This window comes from Prosopis cineraria, unplaced genomic scaffold, assembly GCF_029017545.1.
Source record: "Prosopis cineraria cultivar Desert tree isolate PC_DT_omini unplaced genomic scaffold, ASM2901754v1 PC6, whole genome shotgun sequence".
NCBI lineage: Eukaryota > Viridiplantae > Streptophyta > Magnoliopsida > Fabales > Fabaceae > Prosopis > Prosopis cineraria.
In genome coordinates this window covers 26,054,695-26,078,239 of record NW_026555337.1, presented here as the reverse complement: position 1 = coordinate 26,078,239, position 23,545 = coordinate 26,054,695, and the positions used below count along the sequence as shown (strand labels likewise).

The 23,545-nt window shown below is 28.2% G+C and overlaps 1 protein-coding gene across 1 annotated transcript; it reads right to left on the bottom strand.

Annotated features, from left to right (window-relative positions):
• Positions 1-13,333: 13,333 nt before the first annotated feature.
• Positions 13,334-22,301, bottom strand: LOC129314037 (probable LRR receptor-like serine/threonine-protein kinase At3g47570). The gene is made up of 4 exons (XM_054957417.1): positions 21,719-22,301; positions 14,731-14,934; positions 14,542-14,635; positions 13,334-14,447 (listed from the first exon to the last, which is right to left on the bottom strand). Exons 1-4 carry the CDS (start codon positions 22,299-22,301, stop codon positions 13,334-13,336), a joined length of 1,995 nt encoding a protein of 664 aa, XP_054813392.1.
• Positions 22,302-23,545: the final 1,244 nt, after the last annotated feature.

The following is a 23,545-nucleotide window of genomic DNA, read 5'->3' as shown; positions in this document are numbered from 1 at the left end:
GGTTTTAATGTAGACTTATACATATTTTGGGATATATAACTAGCAGCATTTTGATGAAAACTCTTAGCATCTAAGCTTGTAATTTCAAGTTGCAAAAGACGAAAGAAGTAAGAAATTAAAAAAGAAATGAATGTAGCATGCAAATTATAACTTGCATTAAAAATGATACCTTGTAAACTATTGGAACCAAGATCCAATACCTGAAGCGAAATCAAGTTTCCAATGTTTCTTGGTATGTAGCCAAAGAGAAGATTATAACCGAAGTATATAAATTTAAGATTTGTAGGATTGGCAATTTCATTTGGAATATCTCCTGCATGATCACATTAACAAAAATAAAACACAAAGAGTTGGTACGAGTGCTTGTGTATAGATTATAGAAAATCATAGAAGTACAATATTACTTTATGGATATGATCATGGGCAATATATAGTGTATAGAAAATCACATAAATTTAAAAACCATTAAAAGAATATATGTTGCACTATGGCTCCAAAAAACCCAAATGAAAAGGAAAAAACTAATAAAAGCATGCAAAATAGTTGCTCCTGGCAGCGCAGAGAATACTAAATGATGTTAATACACTATGTAGCGTTGAAAGCATAATGATGGAGTCTCCAATATCACAAGATTAAAACTATATAAAATTTGTAGATTCATTTATCGTCCCCAACTCAATATAATCAATATATATATCCCCTTCCCCTCTCCAACAAAATCAATGTTGAATAAGATATTGTAAATAGCTTATTCTAAGACACACTAACACCTATTAAATTTTTTGAAATGATTAGGAGAAAATATGAATTTATTCAATATCATTAAAGATAAACCTAGGAGTTGTATGACAAAGACATCAATTCAAGTGAGGATAAGCCAAAAATAGCTGGATGTATTTTTTTGGAAATATCATTCCTTTCTAAATGTAAATCTTTGAACGTTGAAATCTTCCAATCTCAAATGGAATAGATCCAGGGATAGAATTAAAATTCCAATCCAAGTTCTCTAACTTTGAAATATTTGATACACTTGGAGGAATAACACCTCAAGACTATTATTATGAAAGATCAGGTGCTGAAGAGAAAATATACTTCCAATCCAAGCTGGAATTTTCCCATCAAACTTATCATAGCACAGGTTGATAATTTTCAACTTGTGTAACTACAACAACTCCTTCGATAAATCACCATGAAAGTTGTTATTATGAAGGTCAAGTTCAACAAGGGAGGACAGATTCCCCACTTGTGAGGGTAAGGTGCTCATGAGACTCATGTGAGCAAGATTCAATATCCTTACTCTCTCACCGTTAGCTTCACAAGTGACCCCACATAAAATTAGTCAAGTGATTGAATGGGTCTACCACAGAAAATTTGAAAGCACTAAGTGCCAATTCTCATTTTTGGTGAAACTGATTTGACATAAACTTCAGGAGACTATGAGATAACAAAGCATTGAGAAGATGGGAAAGGAAAGATGAAACCAAAGGTTGGCCATATTGGTGGATTGGTTTAAGGATTATAAGATTGAAGAGGACAGCAAAGGTCATGCTATATAAATATATAGCTTTTGAGATTGACAAATGCGAGTCTTTAATAATAATAAAAAGCCTAATAAATTGTGAACCAAATAAAAAACATTCATATTTATGATCATGGTGGGCAAAAGTGGACCGTTCAAATTCTTGCCGAGAATTAAAGGCCGTCTTTTTCTAATAGATAGTACAATTGAAAGTGAAACAATAAGAAAAGTCCCGTTCATAAAATAAAAGGAGATAAGTGTAATTTTATATCTAAACAACTAAGAATCTAATTTTTAAATGAGTTAAATGTACTCATAAGTGAAAAAACAAGCCGAGTTAAAAGTAGAAAAACAAGATAAATTCATGGTGACATTTTGATAATGAAAAGTCACAGCTGAATTAATATACATAATTGGCTAATGGATTATTAGAATCCCTTAGAAACAATGAGAACTGCAATTAAAAAAAATACTATGAAAAAGGAATTAGTCATCCTAATTATAATTTGGGTTAAGGTTAACTTTTACCTCTGAACTTTTTCTCAAGGAATGGTGAACACCCTATACTGATAAGTGCAGTCATTTTTCCCTTGAACCATTTTTCCAAAGAGTAAAAAATCTCTTTTATTAGTCACCTATTATTTTTTTTTCATTTTTTACTGATGTGGCATATGTGTAAGGCCCACATACAATGACATGTATGACTCTAACCATGTCCTTTGATATTAATATGTTTCTAAACTCTTTTTTTGAGAGCAATGGGCACCTGAAGTCCTGGTAAAATAAAATTTAATAAATATTGTTAATATAATAAATATTTTAATATTTAATAATTTAAATATTATTATTTATAAATATTTTTCCAAAATTTATAAATTATTTTTTAAAACATTCTTAAACTAATTTTTCAGAAATTCATAGATGGCTTTAAATTTCATGTGAAGATTTGTAAATAATAATAATAATAATAATAATAATAATAATAATAATGTTTACAAAAAGTTACAGAAAGTGACATTATAAGAAAATTAATATTGATTAAGTTCCTTAAATTTATTAGGTCCTTCTCTACAATTTAAAAAAGCATTTACAGAAATAATAAGGTAACCAATTATCTTGATTAAAAAAAAAGGTGACCCATTATCTTCCTTTAATTTAATTAATAAGAGTATAATTGAAATGTTGATATATATATTTTTAATAAATGTAGCAACATAATAACTTTTCTTCAAATACATGAAAAATATGTCAAATGCCTTATAAATAGAATCAAGAGAGGAATATGAGTGTTCTAATTTTAATGAAGACTCCATTATTGAATACTATTGTGCCACTTTCTTTATGTCATGGATTTATAAGCTGATTTGACTAGGACATATGAGTGTGAGTAGAAATGATTATATTCTTTTTCTTTCTGGCCCCATCAATAATCATCAAGTTAGAAAAAATGACTGGACAGCTTTCTCTTTTTCATACCAAAGAATTTCCTTGACGGTGCCATTTTTTCATAGCATAAATAGTTGAGTTTTTACTTGACTAATAAAAACATGAACGTGCAAAAGTAGTCAGCACACATGACTTCTCTCTCTTCATGGCTACAATAATGAAGAATGACCAAGATGGATAACAGGAAAAGGGCTTTAATGGTTCATGATTATGGCATAAAAACTTTGGAGAAATAACATGTGGGCTCTCAATTATATCTTGATCAAATGATTTTTGTATATAGATTATTTAAACCACTAAAAAAGCCTAACTGAATTTTAATTTCCATTGTTGTTGGAAATTGATTAAACATTATACATATATGCAAAATCATTATTAAACCATAAAAAACTTGCTCTAAGCTGGGTGAACTTTAACAATACAATTTAATTAAAATTTTGTGAAAAAAACAGTAATATAGATGCATCAGTAATCATTTTGAATTTACTTCTATATTAATTTATATGTTACATAATATCTATTTTTTGCCAATAATAATAAAATACAATCATAGACATCATTCTTAAAAACATACTGCCCTGATCCTATTTATAAAGTGATTTACAAAATCAAAAATAAGGTATCTAACAAAAAATAATAATCTTCCCACTGCTTTGAATAAAAAGACATGGAAAATATATAATAATTAAAGTGCATCTTTGCTTTTCAAATAAATATCTATAAGAGAATCAATATTGATTAACTACTCTAATTCACATTTATGATTATATTTTATTATTAGAGAAAATATATATGATTGCATATATATTAAATTAATAAAAATAAATTAAAAATGATAACAAATACATCTATACTACCATTTTTTTCAAGAAAGTTTACAATAATAACACATGTCAAGCCTATAAAACTCAATGATGAGAAAATGCCCGGTCATTTTACAACTCATTGATGATGTGACCAAAGGAAAAAAATGTCCACGACATTAATATAGTGGCATGATAACAGATAATAATAAAATTTGAACTGTCCATATAATTTTCATTAAAGAACTCATTTATATAATTGTATTTTAAATTTTCTGAAACAATTAACAGTTAAAATTAATATTTGTTAATAGTAGAGATAACATTGCACTATTTTCAGTTATTTAATTTTAATATAACACAAGAAAAGTCTAGTCCATAAATCTTTTTTTTAGGCCAAACTCATAAAACTTTCAAACATATGATCTAGCCAATTAATTTTAACTACAAATTATAAATATTTTTTAAAAAAATTCTGTGACAAGAAAGCAGGAAAAATATATCTTGCTTGAATTGGGTAATAATCTTCTCCACTCAACATGTTGATTGACGTTTGCTTGACTTGAAAATTTATAGACACTAGTAGAAATATGTGAAGGCCCAATAGCCAATATCAAGAAATTCATTGTCTCCTTTTCCTCTTTTTTTTTTTCTTTCTTTCTTTTCCAGAAATTAATATATCTTATCTTAGGACAGCTTAGATCGATGATATGAAAAGAATAAAGTGTTTGCACTTTGTACTATTAAATACACGCACACATTCACGGGAATTGGAAAATTTATTATCATTATTTTAATGATAGTTATTTTTTACATAACACTTACTTTACTCCATTTATAAAATTATATTTTAAATATTTTTACTTGACAAAAATAATATACACTCACTATTAAATGTTTTTTATTACTTACAAGTATCATTCTATTAGAAGCAATCCTATTCAAGATATGGTCAGGCAGCTAAATGTAGACACATTTTCAGGTAGGGCGTCAAATCCTAGTTCAGTATGCTGTGATGGACAACCACTATTCAGTTTCTAATACAGAATCTACTGCATAGCCAAAAATAAAATCCTCATTATTGTGTCATTTTTCTAAGATATGAGTACTTGAGCAAGTTTGAGCAAAGAAAAATATGGACACCAACTAAAAAGAGTCAAGACTTCTATATTGTGCTGTTTTCTTTATGCAACCTTAATTTTCAAAATAAAATGACTTAAATATACACAACACACATTATTTTTATTCCTCAACTTCTATTACTGTACCATTTTCTTTATGCATATTGATTGAATTAGACTTTGAAATCATGTATATGCATAGAAAAATAAGATAATCATTATGCCATTATCTATTTTTTTTATTCAAAACAGCTTAGGTGAATTGGATTGTGGGAGTTTATTAGGGCCAATGTATGCCTCTAAACTCAAATAAATACACACAGATCACCCAACAACAATGTTCTTGTATAGGTACTTTGAAAGTGAAGCAATGTTGCCTCAACCATTAACAAAAATATTAACTTTAATCATTAGTTGATTAATAAAATTACATAGAAAACATAAAAAATTAGAGAAAAAAATCCAAAAATAACAAGTAAATATCCTATAAGAGAATCAATATTGATTAATTACTCCAATTCACATTTACGATTGCACATATAAATTAATAAAAAATAAGGCTAAAGTATACTTTTGGTCCTCTAACTTTATACAAGGTTTCAATTTGGTCCTTTACTTCTATAAAATATCTTTTTAGTCCTTTAATCCTAACATCATTAGTTTCAAATGATTAATTTTTGTGTCAATCATTATTATTTTAAAAAAAATTAGACTTAATATGTAAATATTTGAGAATGTTTTGTCAATATTTGAAAGTTTAATGTAAGAATTTGTCAGGATAAAACTAACAATATTAGGGCTAAAGAGCTAAAATGATATTTTATAAAGTTAAAAAACTAAAATGAAATGCTGTGTAAAGTTAAAGGATTAAATATATATTTTAGGCAAAAAATAAATTAAAAATGATTATTAATGTTTCTATACTACTATTTTTTTCATTGAAGTTTACAATAATAGCGCAGATGTTAAAGCCAACAAAACTCCCGAGAAACGGCCTTCTCATCTAACAACTCATTGCAATGTAACCAAAGGAAAAAAAATATCCATGACATTAAGACAGTGGCATGATAATACTCTTCGGTAAAATTTGAACTGTCCACATAATGTCCATTAAAGGACTCACTTATATGATTGAATTTTTAATTTCTTAGGATAACCATTGGCCAATGTTAACATTTATTAATAATAACGATAATATTGCACTGTTTTCATTATTTAAGTTTAATATGACACCAAAAAAAAAGTCTAGTGTATGATATGCTTTTGTGGAAATAGTTAAAGCACACAAATGTCCTTTAACCCATATAACTTTCAAACATATGATCTAAGTAATTAATTTTCAGTATTTCTTTTTTAAAAAAAATAGAGAAGGTGAGTTACAAATTAATTTAAAATTCGAGAAACCTGGTTACATATTAATGTCCTTCTTAATCTTGTTACTTAGCTAGCATTATTGGAGTAGTTAAGTATTTGTTAAAGGGATTGTGCCTTGTTTAGGTTTGATTTTCATTTTTCAAACCCATAATCCTAAAATTTGCTATTTTTTTTTGTTCATTTTTCTTACACTGTAACTTTGGTGGCTTGACGAATTTCCCTTTTCTTGGCCCAAACAAAAAAAAAAAACAAGAACAATAATTGAATCACAATATGAGCCTTCCACGAAGCATCCTAAGCTGCTTCTTGATTTAACCTCTTTAATTAATTAATTGGGGATCAAAATTTTCTTATGCGCGTGGGTAGGTTGTTGCTTTTTCTTGGTCTCTTTTTCAACTTTCCTTTTTGTATTTTTTAATTCAAAACTTTATTATCACCTTATATTACTTTTTTTATCAACGAAAGTTTGGATGAGTTGGTACCTAGTGGCTCATTAAGGGCCTGGTATACTTTTAGACTCTAAAAGCACTTACAGATATTCTTACAATCATCTACTAACAAGATCTTCACACGGACAATAAGATTTGATCCCATGACTTTATAGGTTATGGGTCAAATCCTTATCAAGCAAATTGATCATTGTTAGCACTACAGCCTTTTATAATAGAAATATGTGTCTTATGCAACCTAAAGTGTTGGGAACCTTCAAGGAATTAAGTTGAGACTTTAAACAAGTGCGATCAGTAGGATCCATGGACCCAACATTGTATCATTTTTAATTACACAAGAAAAAATGCTGTCAAATTCAGTTTTATATTTTACTTTATATATTTACTGAATTAAAAAGTTCATTGAATCTTCTTGATAACAAAGAGTCTTTTTTTCTCTGTTTTTTTTTAAAAAAATTGAAGAATGACCAAGACAGATGACAGGGAAAAGGGCATGATGGTTTGTGGGTATAACATAAAATTTCAAGGAAAAACATGTTGGCTCTCAATTATACGTTGATCAAATTATTCTTATATATCGATTATTTAACATCTAAAAACCAAAGCCAATTTTATTTCCATGATTGTTTGGCAATTGATTAAACATTGCATATAACCTGAGAAAATTGTTTTTTTATTTTTAATTTACTATGTCATTGGTCATTACTCTGCTCAAATAATTGTTAGTTATTATCTCTGAATATTAACAAAAGTTAATTATAGAAAAATATCAATAAATTTCTTCCATTTATTATTATTATATATATTTTTTTTGGTTTCCTAAGTACCCCACGACCAATCAAACTCTCAAATGACGATTAAAGGGCCCAAACTACTACCATCTATACCACACTCACTTGATATTTATATTTGATAACAGTTATAAATTATTATTATTATTATTATTATTATTATTATTATTATTATTATTATTATTTGATGAAAATTGGGAAATTGCCCGTATTAATCAATCATCCAAGTTTCCTTGGGTGAGTAACATCCATACTGTCACTGTACAGCAAATTTTTTAAATCACAAGGAAGCTCCTCAAAAGAAACAACCTCAAAGTCAAAGTTAAGAGTGATGATACATATATGACTTATTTTCAAAAATAATAATAATAATAATATTAATAATAATAATAATTATTATTATTATTATTATTATTATTATAAGAGTGATGACACATATATGACTTATTTTCACAATTTCAACTATTTTAATTGTTATCGACAAAATGGCCATATCGAGGTTAACAATGGTGATCGAATTAATAAGGAGTTAATTCATTTTCCATAAGAATATAAGTGCGAATACTGCCGCCCCTATGAGGACTTTGTTATAAAGTAATATGAAAATTGTAAGTATATTTATAAATATTTTTGGAACCATAAAGCACATGCCCTAAACTTGTTGAACTTCTAAAATTTTGAAATAAACAATAATGTTGATGCATCAATAATCACTTTCAACAATAATATTAATATACATGCACGTAAAATAATATTTATTTTCTCTAATAATAACAAAACAATACAATCATAAATATAAATTAAGAATTGGCTAAAGTATGCTTTAAGTCCTCTAATTTTATATAATGTTTCAATTTGGTCCTTTAATTTTGTAAAGTATCTTTTTAGTCTTGTAACCCTAGCATTGTTAGTTTTAAATAATTATCTTTTGTGCCAATTATTTTTATTTTGAAAAAAAAATAAACTTAATATGTCAATATTTAAGAATATTTTGTCAATATTTTCAAGTTCAACATAAAAAATTGTTGGGATAAAACTAATAATATTAGGGTTAAAAAACTAAAAAGACATTTTATAAAATTAAGGGATAAAATAAACTGTTGTGTAAAATTAAAAGATTACATGTATAATTTAGCCAAAAAATAATAATAAAGATGAAATAATCTTTCATTTTTACCCTTTAACTGGAGAAAGCATTTGCAAAAATAATAAGGTAGCAAATTATCTTCTTTTAATTAATAAGAGGACTTGAAATGTTGAGATATTTTTTAACAAATATAGCAACAAAATAATTTTTCTTAAAAACATGAGAAAAGTCTCAAAGTGATCAGATGCTAGAGGTAGAATCCATCTCAAAGCAAACGGTTCTCTAGTTCACTCTTCCTCTCCCTTTCTTTCTCTTTGATACATCTGCTATATGCTATAGTATAGACTCTAATAGTCTAAACTTGTGTGAGTAGTCAGGGTAGATTCTTCGATGCCCAAATTTGGTTAGACTCTTACCCAATTCCTTTTATTCAATTTATTATATATTTTAATATTCCTTCAATATGTCCTTGTGGCCACACCAGTTTAGGCTATCCTTTAACATTGAACCTATACATACTAGAAAAAGGGGGCAAATTCCAAATTAAAAACAAGTTTCTTCCTCAATGATTAACAAAGATTATCATCCTTACCTCCTTGAAGTCCAAAACTTGACAAAACTAAGCCGTTGATCACTGAAAGCATGACAATTGAAGATCCCCTATTTGTTCCCCATATCTTAATAAAGCTTTATACTCAAAGAATTGTTTCATCCAATAGATATGCATGTTAGCAAATTAAAAGAACAAACCCTTCAAGAGTGGAAATAAAAATTATCAATCAAAGATAAACAAAAGCATAATCATGAAGATTCATATATATATATATATGGATAAGTAGATAAGAGGTAAGAAAAATGAAAAAAAGAAACCTATTATTGGTATACTCATACAATCAACTTTGGCTAGAGATGACTATAAGAGCAACTTCAACAATCAGAAAATAAATAACTCATGGGTTGCAAGAGAGAAGAGCAAGCAATTGGAGGAAGAGAACGACCAAAATGAGGAGATTAGGGTTTAGAAATTCCAAGAAGCATCACAGTATATAATTGAAAAACTATCTTCAATTTAAAAAATAATTTAAAAAATAGCAATGGTGGCACCTCTTTTATTTTTTTTTGTTGAAAATTAACCTAATGGAAATGCCACCTCTCTCATTTAAATAATTTTTTAATATTTAATATTTAATAAATGATATTTAATAATTATATATTTTAAAAATAACATTAATTAATAAATAATTTAATTTATAAGAGACAGGTGACATTTCCATCATGTGAAAATGCCACCTCTCTCATTTAAATAAATTTTAATATTTAATATTTAATAAATACTATTAAATACTTATATACTTTAAATATAATATTAAATAATTTAATTTACAAGAGAGAGAGGTGGCTTTCTATCATCTACAAATGCCACCTCTCTCATTTAAATAATTTTTAATTTTTAATATTTGATAAATAGCATTTAATAATTATATACTTTAAAAATAACATTAGTTATTATATTAATTATAAAATAATTATTGAAAAATATCATTAAATAAAATAAATGAAAACAATTAGGTGGCATTTCCTCAAGCAAGAAACGCCACAATATTAATGAAATAAAATATTTATTAAATATTATATTTATCATAACATAATATTTGAAAAAAATAAATTTTAAAATAAAATAATTAACTATCAAATAAAAATAAATTAAGACCCTTGAAGGAAATGCCACCTAAGATTAAGTAAATATTATATTTATTGTAAAATAATTATTGAAATAATATATCTTTAAATAAAATAATTAACTATGAAATGAAAATAAATTAAAATCCTGAGGTAGCGTTTCCTCATGTAAAAAATAATAAAAATAATAGAAATAATGATTTTTTTTGTTGATATTTTCTTGTGCCTAAAAATAGATCATTGATCAATCTTAATTAAAATTGGGCGAATTTTTTAAGTAACACCACACTTATTTTTATCTAATTATAAAATCAAATCTATAGTAATAATTGTTGGGCATATTCAAATCCTAACCAAAATATATATATATATATATATATCTCTACGTCATTATGCCATTTGCAAACTCACACTAGGTATACAAGAATAAGCCCAAAGCTATTGGGGACAAGGCCAAGGGCAATGGGCTATACCACAAACATGTAAATTAGTTTATAATTCATCATTCACCTTAAGAAAATAGGGTTAACTTACCCTGAACTTTTTTCAGGGGCGTTGAGCACCTTGCAGTCAAGGGTGGGGCAATATTGTGCTACATGTATTAAAAACAGAGTAATATGACACATGTTGAATATCCATTAATTCGATTGTTGGTTAACGCAAAAAATTATGGACAATAACCTAAAAAATTACAAAAAATGACCCAAAATTTATAGAAAAGGGAACTTATAAGAAAATTAGCATTAACTAAAACCCTTACATTACAAATAAATTTCAATAGACTAATATTTGTTTTTATCCATATAAAATATGAAAATATCATTTCAACCAACCACTTTGACAAACTACCATGTGATTATTTGCGTTGTTTCTAGCATTGGTGATTTGATAATCACTTATTTTACAACTCATTGATGTGGCCAAAGGGAAAAAATATCTAAGACATTAATATAATGGCACAATAATAGTCTTTGGTAAAACATGAACTGTCCATGTAATTTCCAATAAAGAACTCACTTACATGGTATTGTATTTTGAAGTTCCAAGTTCAACAAAGTTAATATGTCTTAACCATAAATACAATATTGCACTATTTTCAATTATTTAAGTAGAACATTGCACCATAAAAAAATATAATATACCATATATTTCTGCGCAAATATAGTTGAAGGACGCAAATGTCCTTATACCTATAGAAATTAATTTTTAATATTGCTTGTTAAAAAGTAGAGAAGGCAAGTCATAATAAATTAATATCAAATACAACAAACATAGTTACAAATTACTAAAACTTTCAAACAGTTGATCTAGTTAACTTATAATATTTTCTACCAATGGCTTTATAGCCTAATGCCATGTAAGCTCCCTTGTAAGTTTTTACAAATGTGGCGTGTCACAATGAAAAGTGATTACCAATTAACAAAAAGAACTTATATAATTGGTTGGGTTATTGGACACCCACTTGAGAAATTTATTTGTATATATTATATATCATTAATTGATAAAAAAGCTTGACAGACAATGTAATACAAAAATTATTATAACTAATATCTTGTCTTTTATGCTTGGGGAAAAATGCACATATATAGTAAATAAAGAGTCCAACATATTCTGAAAGTGGGTAATAAAAAAGGGAGAACAAATAACAATACAAATTATAAGAGAGTTAATCCTTATTTAAACATGGTGCTTAGGCAAAAACATGGCTTTGATCTTGTTCAATGTTGCTACAACATCAATCATATTACCACGTGCTTTTGGAAAATCAGTGCAACAATTTAAGGCCAATTCAAGGATGGAGAATGTAGATGTCAATATATTGTTTATATGATGGTCATGAACTCCTTGCAATAAATTGGAATCCATGACTTGAATTATTGCATGTGGCATTGACTCACTTACCCAGCTCTTCAAGGTCAATACAGAGATAAATATATCATCTGTAGGCCTTTTTGTTGTAAACACATCTAATAATATAATTCCATAGCTATACACATCTATTTTTGTTGAAACAACTCCAAAGATCCATACTCTGTATATAATTGAATTCAAGTAATAAAATTTAACTAATAACTGAATAAGACAATATTCATTTACAATTAAGAAAAAAGTTATGTTACACTTCCTAGTGGTATTTTTTAATTATGATTTCTTATCAACATCATGTCTTTGAATTTATAATAATATATTTTTTCAGATGCATATTTTTGTTAACCTAAAAGATAGATATAGAAAACTTTATGATGATGATATGCAAAAGAATGTTCACGTAGAAGAAACAAATAAATTATTTTAATGCATGCACATACATCCACTTCTGCACAACCCACACACACGTATTTTAGAATACATCTTCATTTTAATGTTCTAAACTAAATTAGTTTAAAAAATTAATATACATATAGAAAGATCAAATTTAACTAACTTAGTTCAACGATTGAAAAATTGATAAGATATGAAACCTCTTCATTTTCTATTTCATGGAAAAATTAGAAAGAAATGTCCAAGAACATTTCTCTCTTTAGAATAATTGAGGGACTAAGTTTCAACAATAGATAACTTTGATAAATTGTAAATCATCAATTAAACTTCATATTTATATGAATCAAATCAAAAACCTTAATGTGTTTTAAGAACACATGTAGTATTTACCATAAATATTAATTAATTTGTCATGCACTAATTTTATATAATATTGCTACATTACATGTAATAAGCTTTTGTGAATATAATATGTTAAGATATATATTGTTAGAATACAAATATAAAAGAAAAAAATAAGACACTATGTTTAGAATAATTACCAGGTGCCATATAGTCAATTGTAGGTATAGTCTCTGTGTATGTCTTAGATTCCCCTTCATTTAATAGTTTGGAAACTCCAAAGTCACTCACATGAGCAATCATTTCATCATCAAATAAAATGTTGCTTGGCTTTAAATCGTAGTGGACAATTGGTGCTAGCAAGCCATGATGAAGATACTCCAAAGAAAATGCTACATTTATCATTATATCCAACCTTTGAAGAAAACCTAAAAAATAGTTGTGAGAATATAACCATTTTTAAAGGCTCCCATTGGGCATGAATTCCATTACTAAAGATTTGAAATCAACATTAGAACAACAACTTATAACCTTCACCAAAGTGTGATGGCGCAAATTATGCAGTACATCACATTCTTTTTCAAAGCTCCCTACTATTACTTGTGAGTCAAAATTGAATATCTTAATTGCAACAACCATTCCACTAGAAAGCTTTCCTTTGAACACAGTACCATAACTACCTCTTCCAAGTATGTTGCTCTCATCAAATCCATTGGTTGCTTCTAGGATTTCAAAATAAGAAATCCTTCTTGGCACTCCTAAAGTTGATAAATCCCTTTCAACTAGACACCTTGAATTTTGTTGTTTAAGCCTTAAAAGGATAATGCCTAAAACAACCAAAATTATTGACACAACTATGGGTAGTATGCATTTCAATAAAAGCAATTTTGTCGTTAATCTTTCTCCTGTTTCTTTTTTGCATGGAGGCACTTGGAGTTGCAGTAGACCACAAAGAGCTAGATTCATCATAAAAGATTCAAGAGTCAAATTTTTAAAAACTCCTCCATCTGGAATCTCTCCTTGGAGTTTGTTATAAGAGAGATTGACATACTTAAGATCAATAAGTAACTCCAAAGATTTAGGAATCTTCCCAGACAAATTATTTTGGGAAAGGTCTAAATTTTCTAAATTTAGCAAATTCCCAAGTGATCCAGGAATAGATCCTTGCAATTTTTTATCTGCAAGAGAGAGAATTTGCAGATTTTGCAAACTACCCATAGTTGTTGGAATGCTACTTGAAATATGATTTTGAGATAAATCTAATAAAGAAAGAGCTTTTAAGTTCTCAACCCTTGATGAAAGATTCCCAACAAAATGGTTGGAAGACAAGTTTACTTCCAATATGTCTTTCAAATTCCAAAAGGAAGATGGTATCTCTAAACCCAACTTATTAGAGCCAAAGTGAAGTTCTCTTAGAGAAGAAAGATTTCCGAAGCAAGATGTCATTGCTCTAGAAAACTTGTTTCGACTTAGATGTAAATGACCAAGTGGTTGGATTTCACAAAGCTCATGAACAATTAAGCCATGCAAGTCATTGCCTTCAAGACTCAAATATTGAAGAGCTTGTAAGTTGCTAATTGTTATTGGGATTGGTCCATTCAAAACATTTTCATCCAAAGATAGTTTAATCAAATTAGTAAGATTCCCTATTTCTGATGGTATGTTACCATTGATACCACAAGAAAGAAACGATGTCCAACTCTTGTAGAGAATTAGAAAAGTTTCCAATGGACTTGGGAAGTTTTACATAAAATGGATTTTCTGAGAGGAACAAAAATTCCAAAGTCTACACTTAGTCAATGAGGTAATCGAGCTGGTTTTAGAATTGGAAGCATCTGATGTGGTGAAACTATTACCCTCTATTCCAAGTTTTTTCAAGTATCTTAAATCCCCAAGTGTGCTTGGTAAAACCCCTTTGAAATTGTTTTCTGTCAATGCTAGAATGGTCAGCTTTGAGGCATTGGAAATAGTATTTGGCATTATCCCAAAAAGTTTGTTGCTCCATAAATATAGCTCCTCTAGATTAGGAAGGCCACATCCAAAATCTGATGGAAGGTTACCTGATAAAGAATTATTTGAAAGATCCAACACTTGCAAAGATTGCCTATGGAATAGATCCACTCAATTTGTTATCGCCCAACACTAGCTGCTCAAGCTTATAAAGATTGCCTATTTTCGCAGGTATTAAACCTGAAATTAAAAACACTATTTTAAATTCATGCAAAGTAAGTTTAAGTTAACACTAAAATAAAGGAAAAACAAAATATAAGGGTCTATTTGATTTATGTATTCAAAAATTAATTTCTATTTTTTGAAATAAAAAAAATTTGTTTGGGTAGATATTTTGGATTTAAATGTTTTCAAAACTATTCTCTTTTTTTGTTTTTAAAATTAAGAAAGGAAACATCCTAGAGCTATTTTCAGTTTTTATTTATTTATAAAGCATACTACATTTGACTATATTATAAATTACCGTCAGCTATAATCAACTGCTATTATAGACCATCATCATTAACCATTAGCAACCATCTATCAGCCATTTTTTTTATTCTAAAATTGTTTTCAAATTAACAAAATTGGACATATTTTATTTTATTTTTTTAAAACTATTTTAAAAAATTTGTTCATAAAATAGTTTTTGAAAACAAAAAATGGACCTATGATGAGAACTCCAAAGGCTAAAAACAAAAAACAAAAAAAAAAACAAAAAATGAGAACAAAACCAAACAAGCCTTAAATATCTGATTGATTAGATAAATATATGATACTCATATTAATGCTGGGTCAATAGTATGATCCAGCTAAATTTTATTTTTACTTCATAGATTAACACGGCAGTTTTTTTTTTTTTTTTGTCTCTCCCTATTTGTTCTACGGTAACAATCCAAACTTGTTTGGACAGTGTGACTAGTCTTGAATTCCATCCAACAAACAAAACAACATCTCGTTAAATTGCGTGTGTGAAATGTAAATTAATTTTTAAAATTTTGATTTATAAACGTTTTAAAACTAATATTTAAATCAATTAAAAACCTGAAATTAGCCCAAGTGGTACGGGCAGGTGGCGTATGGGTAGAGGCAAAGGGTTCAAACCATCCTAATATATAAAAAAATTAATATCAGAAGATTTAATTTAAAATTAAAAACCATTTATATGTATCAAATAAACATATAATTATACGTAGCAGCGTAAGCATGTATCGCATTTATGTTATTTTAAAAACTATATTATACTAAAAAAAAATTGAGCAACACTTAATGTTTGTGGAATGCATTTGGCGAAAAAAAAAAAGTTCGTCGGATAGATTTCTTAATTTCTTAAAACAATATTTGAAAGTCAATGACATCTATAAAAGTGAGGGTATAACTTATAAAGGATTATAGACCTTAGATATTAAATTGTTGAAAACTATAAGAATTTAAAAAAAAAAATTCAATTGTTGTTTGGTTTGTGAAGACAGATTTTATACAGTTTGTATCTACTAAAATCTATTTGAAGGCGAATGATGACGCATTAAATTTCTAAACAGATAACTTATTGAAATGAAAAGACGACATTCTTTTTAAAATTTTGGAAATCCATGTGATACAATTGGCGGCCTGCATCCTCAAAAATTACTGTCACTGATATAAAAAAATTCAACTTCCACATATTATCAAAGATAATGGATGAAAGCTTATTAGCATCTAAGCTCATGTTTTTGTAACTTTGGAATATCACCAAAATTTCTTTATAAATACCTCCATTCATATGATAAAGAAAAAAGAAATAGTTCCTTGGAAGATGTACAGAAAACCATGTTTAGAAACATATGCTACGATGCGATAACCAAAAAAGACACCAAAAGAGTAGGACACAACCCACAAAACAAAAAGGGAAAAAAACACAACAAAAACACAACAAAACAAAAAAAAAAAAAGAGGAAAAAAATGCAATGTTGCTTGCAGTAAAGTATATGAAAAGTAGCACATAAATAGTAACTAGCATTTCATAATTTGATTAAAGATAATACCTTGAAAATTATTGTCATCAAGATATAACCCTTGGAGCATAGTCAAGTTTCCAATGCTTCTTGGTATATGGCCTGGTTACATATGAGCTGAAAGTATTAAACTATCAATTGTTTCTTGTAAATAGACACAGAAACGTATCAAAACACGCTGTTTAGAGACGTTGTCTCAAGCAATGAAAGCTAGTTGAACAATATGACAGTAAAACATTATGATTTATTGAAAGCATAGTTAAGTTTTCAATGCTTCTTCAATGATGTAGCAAGACAAGTTGAAGACGTGTAGTGAAGCATATAATTTTAAGATTTGTAAGACGATTGATTGTTTAAAATATCTCTTCCAACATGGTAACGAAAATTGGCTAATTTAGAATTGAGAGGACAATATCGCTACATAAAATTATTAAAAGAGAGAAGGACTAAATATCATCTCTAATAGAGATGGAATCAGAGACTGTTATAATTTTATAGACGGATTTAATTTAAAAAATATTTTAAAACATAAAGACAGATTATACTCATTTCTAAAAACAAAAATGTCTTCAAACCCATCTCAAATTCTAGCATTTTGCACTCAAAGTTTAAATTAAAAAAATAAAATTATTGGAGACGAAACTAGCAATCTCTAAATCTATCTTATGTTGATTTCACTTTTTTTTTATATATAAATTTAGAGACTGAATTTGAGACAGTTTTTTGATGAATTTAGAGACAAAAATATAACCATCTTTATTATTTTTATTTTTCTTCACATGATGTATATAATAGATATTGAAAAGATACATTCTTATATTGACAAAACATAAAAATCAACAAAAAATGTCTGTTGGAGAATGGACATAGATAAATATTTTTTAAAAAAGAAAAAAATGTTATTTCTTTGTATTGAACTTTACTAAAAGGTACAAGAAAATATTTAAGTATTAAAAAAAGTTTAGGAGGCTCAATGAAATATATAGAGATATGTTAAAGAATATAAAAGAATTGTATAAAGGGCTTGTGGAGAAATACCTTCTATATCTTCAGATTATATGAAAATTCCAATAAAACTTATTCTTTTGAACAAAATTCCAATAAAACCTATAAAAATAAAAACCAAAAAATTAAACAAAACTTGGATATATAAGCCACACTTATTTTATAGTAGGATTTAAATACTGAACGTAGAATATTCCATAGATTTGTAATTTAATTACTTTCTAGTTATATATTTTTTCCAAACTGCATTTATGCTATGATATTTTTTAACACCGTGCACAAAAAAGGCAAATAACAGTGATGCAGTGGGGATTTAAAATCAATAAATTATAGATGTTAAAGTCAACCCACTTGCTGGAAGCATAGTAATGTTTCTAAGCCTTTTGATGTGCAGCCAAAGAGCTTATTAAAAGTTAAATTTTAAACAAAAAGTGCCTGTGACATCACCAATTGCTTTTAGAAATGCATCTTGCAATACAACAACTGAACCCCAAAAAAAAAAACCTAAGTTGTACTGTTATATTTTTGCAATATTTATCAAGGGAAAATAATGAAGACCACCTATTATTTACTGAAAGCGTACCTTCCAAGTTATTTTGAGAAAAATGCAACACTTTTAACATGGTTAAGTCTTCAATGCTACTTGGAATATCTCCTGCAACATAACAATTAGAAAAACATATTGCTAATGAGCTTGGAAGCATAAAATGTATCCGGATTCTCTTAATATTATTTTGGTGGTGCTGAATTATTTTTGTTTGTATTTCAAGTGGGAACGGTTAAAAAGAGATAATAAAGCCTTGAAATTTGGGTAATGAATTTTGCTTTATTTTTTTCAAATGCATAGAACTTTTAAGTGATACTTCCTATATAATTCATTAAAAAACAAAAGCATTCAAATGCAATGCATGATTTGTTAAAGAAAAAAATTCATCCAGATTAAAATAAAAATACTCTATTTTTAGTATGGTTTAATCAATGCATGGCCTCAAAGATTATTAATATTAGAGATATAAAGTTCACATTAGTTGAAGCTATCTTGTTGAGAGTATTTCTAGCATTGTGACAAATAAAGAAAAGTCATAAAATGCTAAAAGTCTTAATGTATGGTAAATCATATTATAAAAAAATCACCTAATTCCTTCATCTTGCTTTGATTTGTTTATGTGTATTTGTTGTGAAATAAGTGATATTTTGATATGTATATAAATGCTAAGTTTTGCTTTTCAAATCATATGTAAAGTGGGTTAGAAAATTTTGAAAGATATGTATGATTGTGAATATGTGATGGTGAAAATTATTGTAAATTAAATGATTGTATGTTGAGAATGAATATGTTCAGAAAAACATTGTGAATAACATACTTGTTATGGCATGATTACTGTGTGAAAGGGTGGAAGTTCACCATATAGGATTAGACAAATTCCATATGGTTCCCATTGACACCATAGGAGGCCTTGATATTTGGTTTATTATTATGATAGCCTTGTTATCACCCTTAATTAGGTGTGGGTTGGGCATATGACACCCTAGTATTCGAGAAGGGAGAATCTATGGTCCGAAAGTGAATGTGGATCCTTTGGTCAAGTCAACACTCAAAATTGGTAAGTTTGAGCTAGTTCAATCACATGGACATAGCCTTGATTGTATCAATAGCCCATAGATTTAGTCAAAGGTAATAAGAGGATATAAGGGAGGTTGTAATTGATCATGCATTGGTATATGTATTATCTAAACAAGCTTAGTTGGTTTATATTGCCTATTTTGCATGTTCATTTACTTTCTAAACTTACATGTGATTGAATTGGTTTATTTGGTTCCTTAGACATTGTTCTCAGCCCCATGGTTAACATTTTAAATGTGAAGGCTCTGCTAGGGAGAAAGGGAAAGGCCAAGGGGGTGAAGAGTAGAGCTTGTTGATTATTATAATGCTCTTTAGTTTTATGTGTACTTTGAATATATATTTGCCAACTAGAGATTAATATTTTGATTCACTTGCACCAATAACCATTGAACACGTATTTTGTTGTATTTTGGCCATATATTTTATGTTGATGATCAAATGATGTGTTAGGAAAAGATGCTAGTGAAAGTATTGATTTTATAGTTTAATTGGATTTCTGTTGGCTGTGGATGTTTTAAACTTAAAATGGTGATTTTGCCCCCTTTTGGTTAAAGTATTGCAGCTTGAGTAGTCAAATTCCACTTTAAAGTAATTTTGATGATTGTGATTATTTGTATGGTCATTTAGAGTCCATTGAATGTGTTCAAGCCTTGATATGGGCTAATGGCATAGGGTTATGAGTTTGGACACCTTGAAAGTGGACATTGTATAAAAAAAAAAAAGTTATTTTGGTTTGGGTGTCCAACTCTATGGTATGATATTATTTTTGGATGAAACCTATGTATGCCGTTAACTAGATAGCTAAATAAACTATAGGTTTCCGTTAGCTAGATAGCTAAATAAACTATGTGTGAATCACCTCGATTAGATGTTAGACAAAAAAATGGCATGTGTTGGAAGTTGGTTATGGGTGCTGTCATTATAGTAAAAATCATTATTGTGTATTAGCATAATTCGCTTCGGTGCATGACATAGTGAGGATACATGGCACACTATGTGCTTTCTATATTTTTTATTTTTAAATTCTTGCATATAATTTAAAGCGAACAACTGAAATGAAGACTTTATATTTTAATAGTGATATAGTCATAGTTATTAACATTGTCACTCAAGTGAATATGTTCCAACTTCCAAGTCTAATATTAGAAATTATTAACTGTATTTTGACTGGAAAGCTATTAGCATTTAAGTTTATAATTATCATGTTTCAAAAGACAAAGGAAAAAAAATGATCGAAGGTACAGAAATATAATTTATTAACAGTATATACACCTTGTAAATTATTGTGACTAAGATCTAATTTTTGAAGCAAAATCAAGTTTCTGGAGGTATGTAGCTAAACAATTAATTTAAACCCAAGTATATGAAGTTGTATTAAAAGTGAAAATGAGGTAAAACTTTCTTGAAACAGAGAGAGACAGATTTTGTTATTTTAAAGTTTCATGCAATGGGTTAAAGTAATACAATATAACTTTATGAGATGATGGTTGAGAATATATAAAATCAAAATGTAACTTTTGGCTTTTAGAATGTTTCCCATGAGATTAATAGTATGATGAGTGAATGAGTTACACAATATATAGTATATATAGATTGATAAATTGTTGGCAAAAAATGAAAGATTGATAAAGTCTGAAGAAATAGAAAGTATAAAATTTCATTTAAATTTTTCACTTATCTTTTTGGGACTTTGTAAGTATATTCAATGTCATTGAGAAATTATTCAGTAAAATATAACATCTAAAAGACACTTTAAAAATATTTGAAACTTAAATACCTAAGATTATGTTTTAATTTATCCGATCAGAAGTTGGTTCTATGCCTACTTATTCCTTCTTATGCAACTCAATTAAAATTATAATGATTGATCAAAGAATTTACACTCGAGACATGTTTCCCCGTTTTCACTGAATTTAATAGAACTTTTAATTTTAATTGTTTAGAGGATCTTCCCTTCGCTCCTATTTGCTATTTATATTCGAAATAATGAAAACAATTGGGGAAATGAATGTTGAATAAGAGATAGTAAATGTCTTATCCTAAGATGCACTAATGGCCTGCAGAATTTGTTTGAAATAATTTGGAGAAAACATGAATTTATCCGACATCATGAAAGACATACCTATCAAAGAGTTGTATGACAGAGATATCAACTCAAGTGAAGATAAGCCAGAAATAGTTGGAGCTATTTTTGCTGAAAGATTGTTCCCTACTATAAATAAAATCTTTAACATTGAAGCCTTCCAATCTCCGGTGGAATAGATCCATGGATAAAATTATCATTCCAATCCAAGTTCTCTAACTTTGACAAATTCGAAACACTTGGAGGAATAACACCCCCAAAGCTATTATTACGAAAGATCAGGTGCTGAATAGAAAATAAACTTCCAATCCAAGTTGGAATCTTCCCATCAAGTTCATTAGAGCTCAAGTTGAGAATTGTCAACTTGTGTAACTGCAGCAACTCCTTTGGTAACTCACCATGAAAGTTGTTACTGTGAAGATCAAGTTCAACAAGGGAGGACAAATTCCCCACTTGTGAGGGTAAGGTGCCCATTAGACTGATGTGAGCAAGATTCAACATCCTTACTCTCTCACCATTAGCATCACAAGTAACCCCAACCCAATTGCAAATGGAGGAAGAGTTGGACCAATTAGCCAAGTGATTGAATGGGTCTCTCACAGAAAATTTGAAAGCAAGAAGTGCCAGTTCATCATTTCTAGTGAAATTGGTTTGACATGAAATTGGGCAGACAATGGGACAGCAAAGCTGTGAGAACATCGAGAAGGAAAAATGAAACCAAAGGTTGGCCATATTGGATTGCTTTAAGGCAAGATTGAACAAGGTGGTGAGTATATAAGGTCATGCTATATCTATGTCTTTGAGGTTAACAAGGTCCCACCTGATTTAATATACAGTTTAATTGGCTAATAGATTATTATAATCCCCAAGAAAAGCATGTAATTTTTTTTTAATCTTTGATTATTTTCATACGAATGGAGAAACAGTTTTGATTTTGAGATTGTAATTAATTGATATATTTTATAGATATTCAAATGATTTTATATCGTATCATTTTATATTTAACTGCAAGATCAAATAGGAAATTTTATTATAAGATTATTTTATACATCCTTTTTTCTAAGCTTTATCAGAGATGTTGGGATATTGGGACATAAAATGTGATTATATTTTCTATTTGGTTCCAAAGTGTGACTTTTGGTGGATAATTTTATCGCCTGCCATGGGAATTTCTAGTTTCACGCACGCAAAAGTTACCGGAAACAGCATGCCCATATGCATGCTTACAAATACATATATTTGCTCAATATAAGGCAAACTTAACTAACTTTGTCCCAACTAAAAAATTATAGTTATATCATAAAAATTGCTGAAAAGTGTAACGATCTCAATTTTCCCACCTTTTGTAATTAATAACTGCAATAAATTATTGTTTAAAAATTCAAATAATAATAAATAAATAAATAATGAGTAAAATTGGAAGAAAACCATTAAATACTCTAACTTTGTCTTGTATTGTGGACCAAATGTTTTTTCCAAGTTTGCCCTATGTCAAGAACTGGAGCGAGTAGATAGGTTTAATTAATTAATTAAACAATGCAAGATTAAATTGGTATCATTTTGCTCCAAAATAAAGCTTGCAATTTAATGGCCTCCTTTCTTAGCACTCTCAATGTGACCCCACTTTCTATGCCTCCCCTTAATCAAAACACAAACAAAATTGTAATTTTTGTGTGTGAGAAACGTTTCTTCTTCACTTGAATTGAGGGAGAAAATAATAGAATAAAATTATTATTGAGTAATAATAGTATAAACATTATATATGATTATATAATTCCCAAAATCTCTGATACAAAATGGAATCAGAAATTAAGAGAAAGAGAACCAAAAGAATAAAATGAACAAAAAATTACAGAGGTAATTTCAGGTAAGGCTGTGATTATTGTGCTTGTGTCCCTTTTAATACGCTAAAGTCATTCAAGTTGACTTAATTTAAAATGTGAGTATGGAGAGATAAGACAAAATTCCCTTTCTAG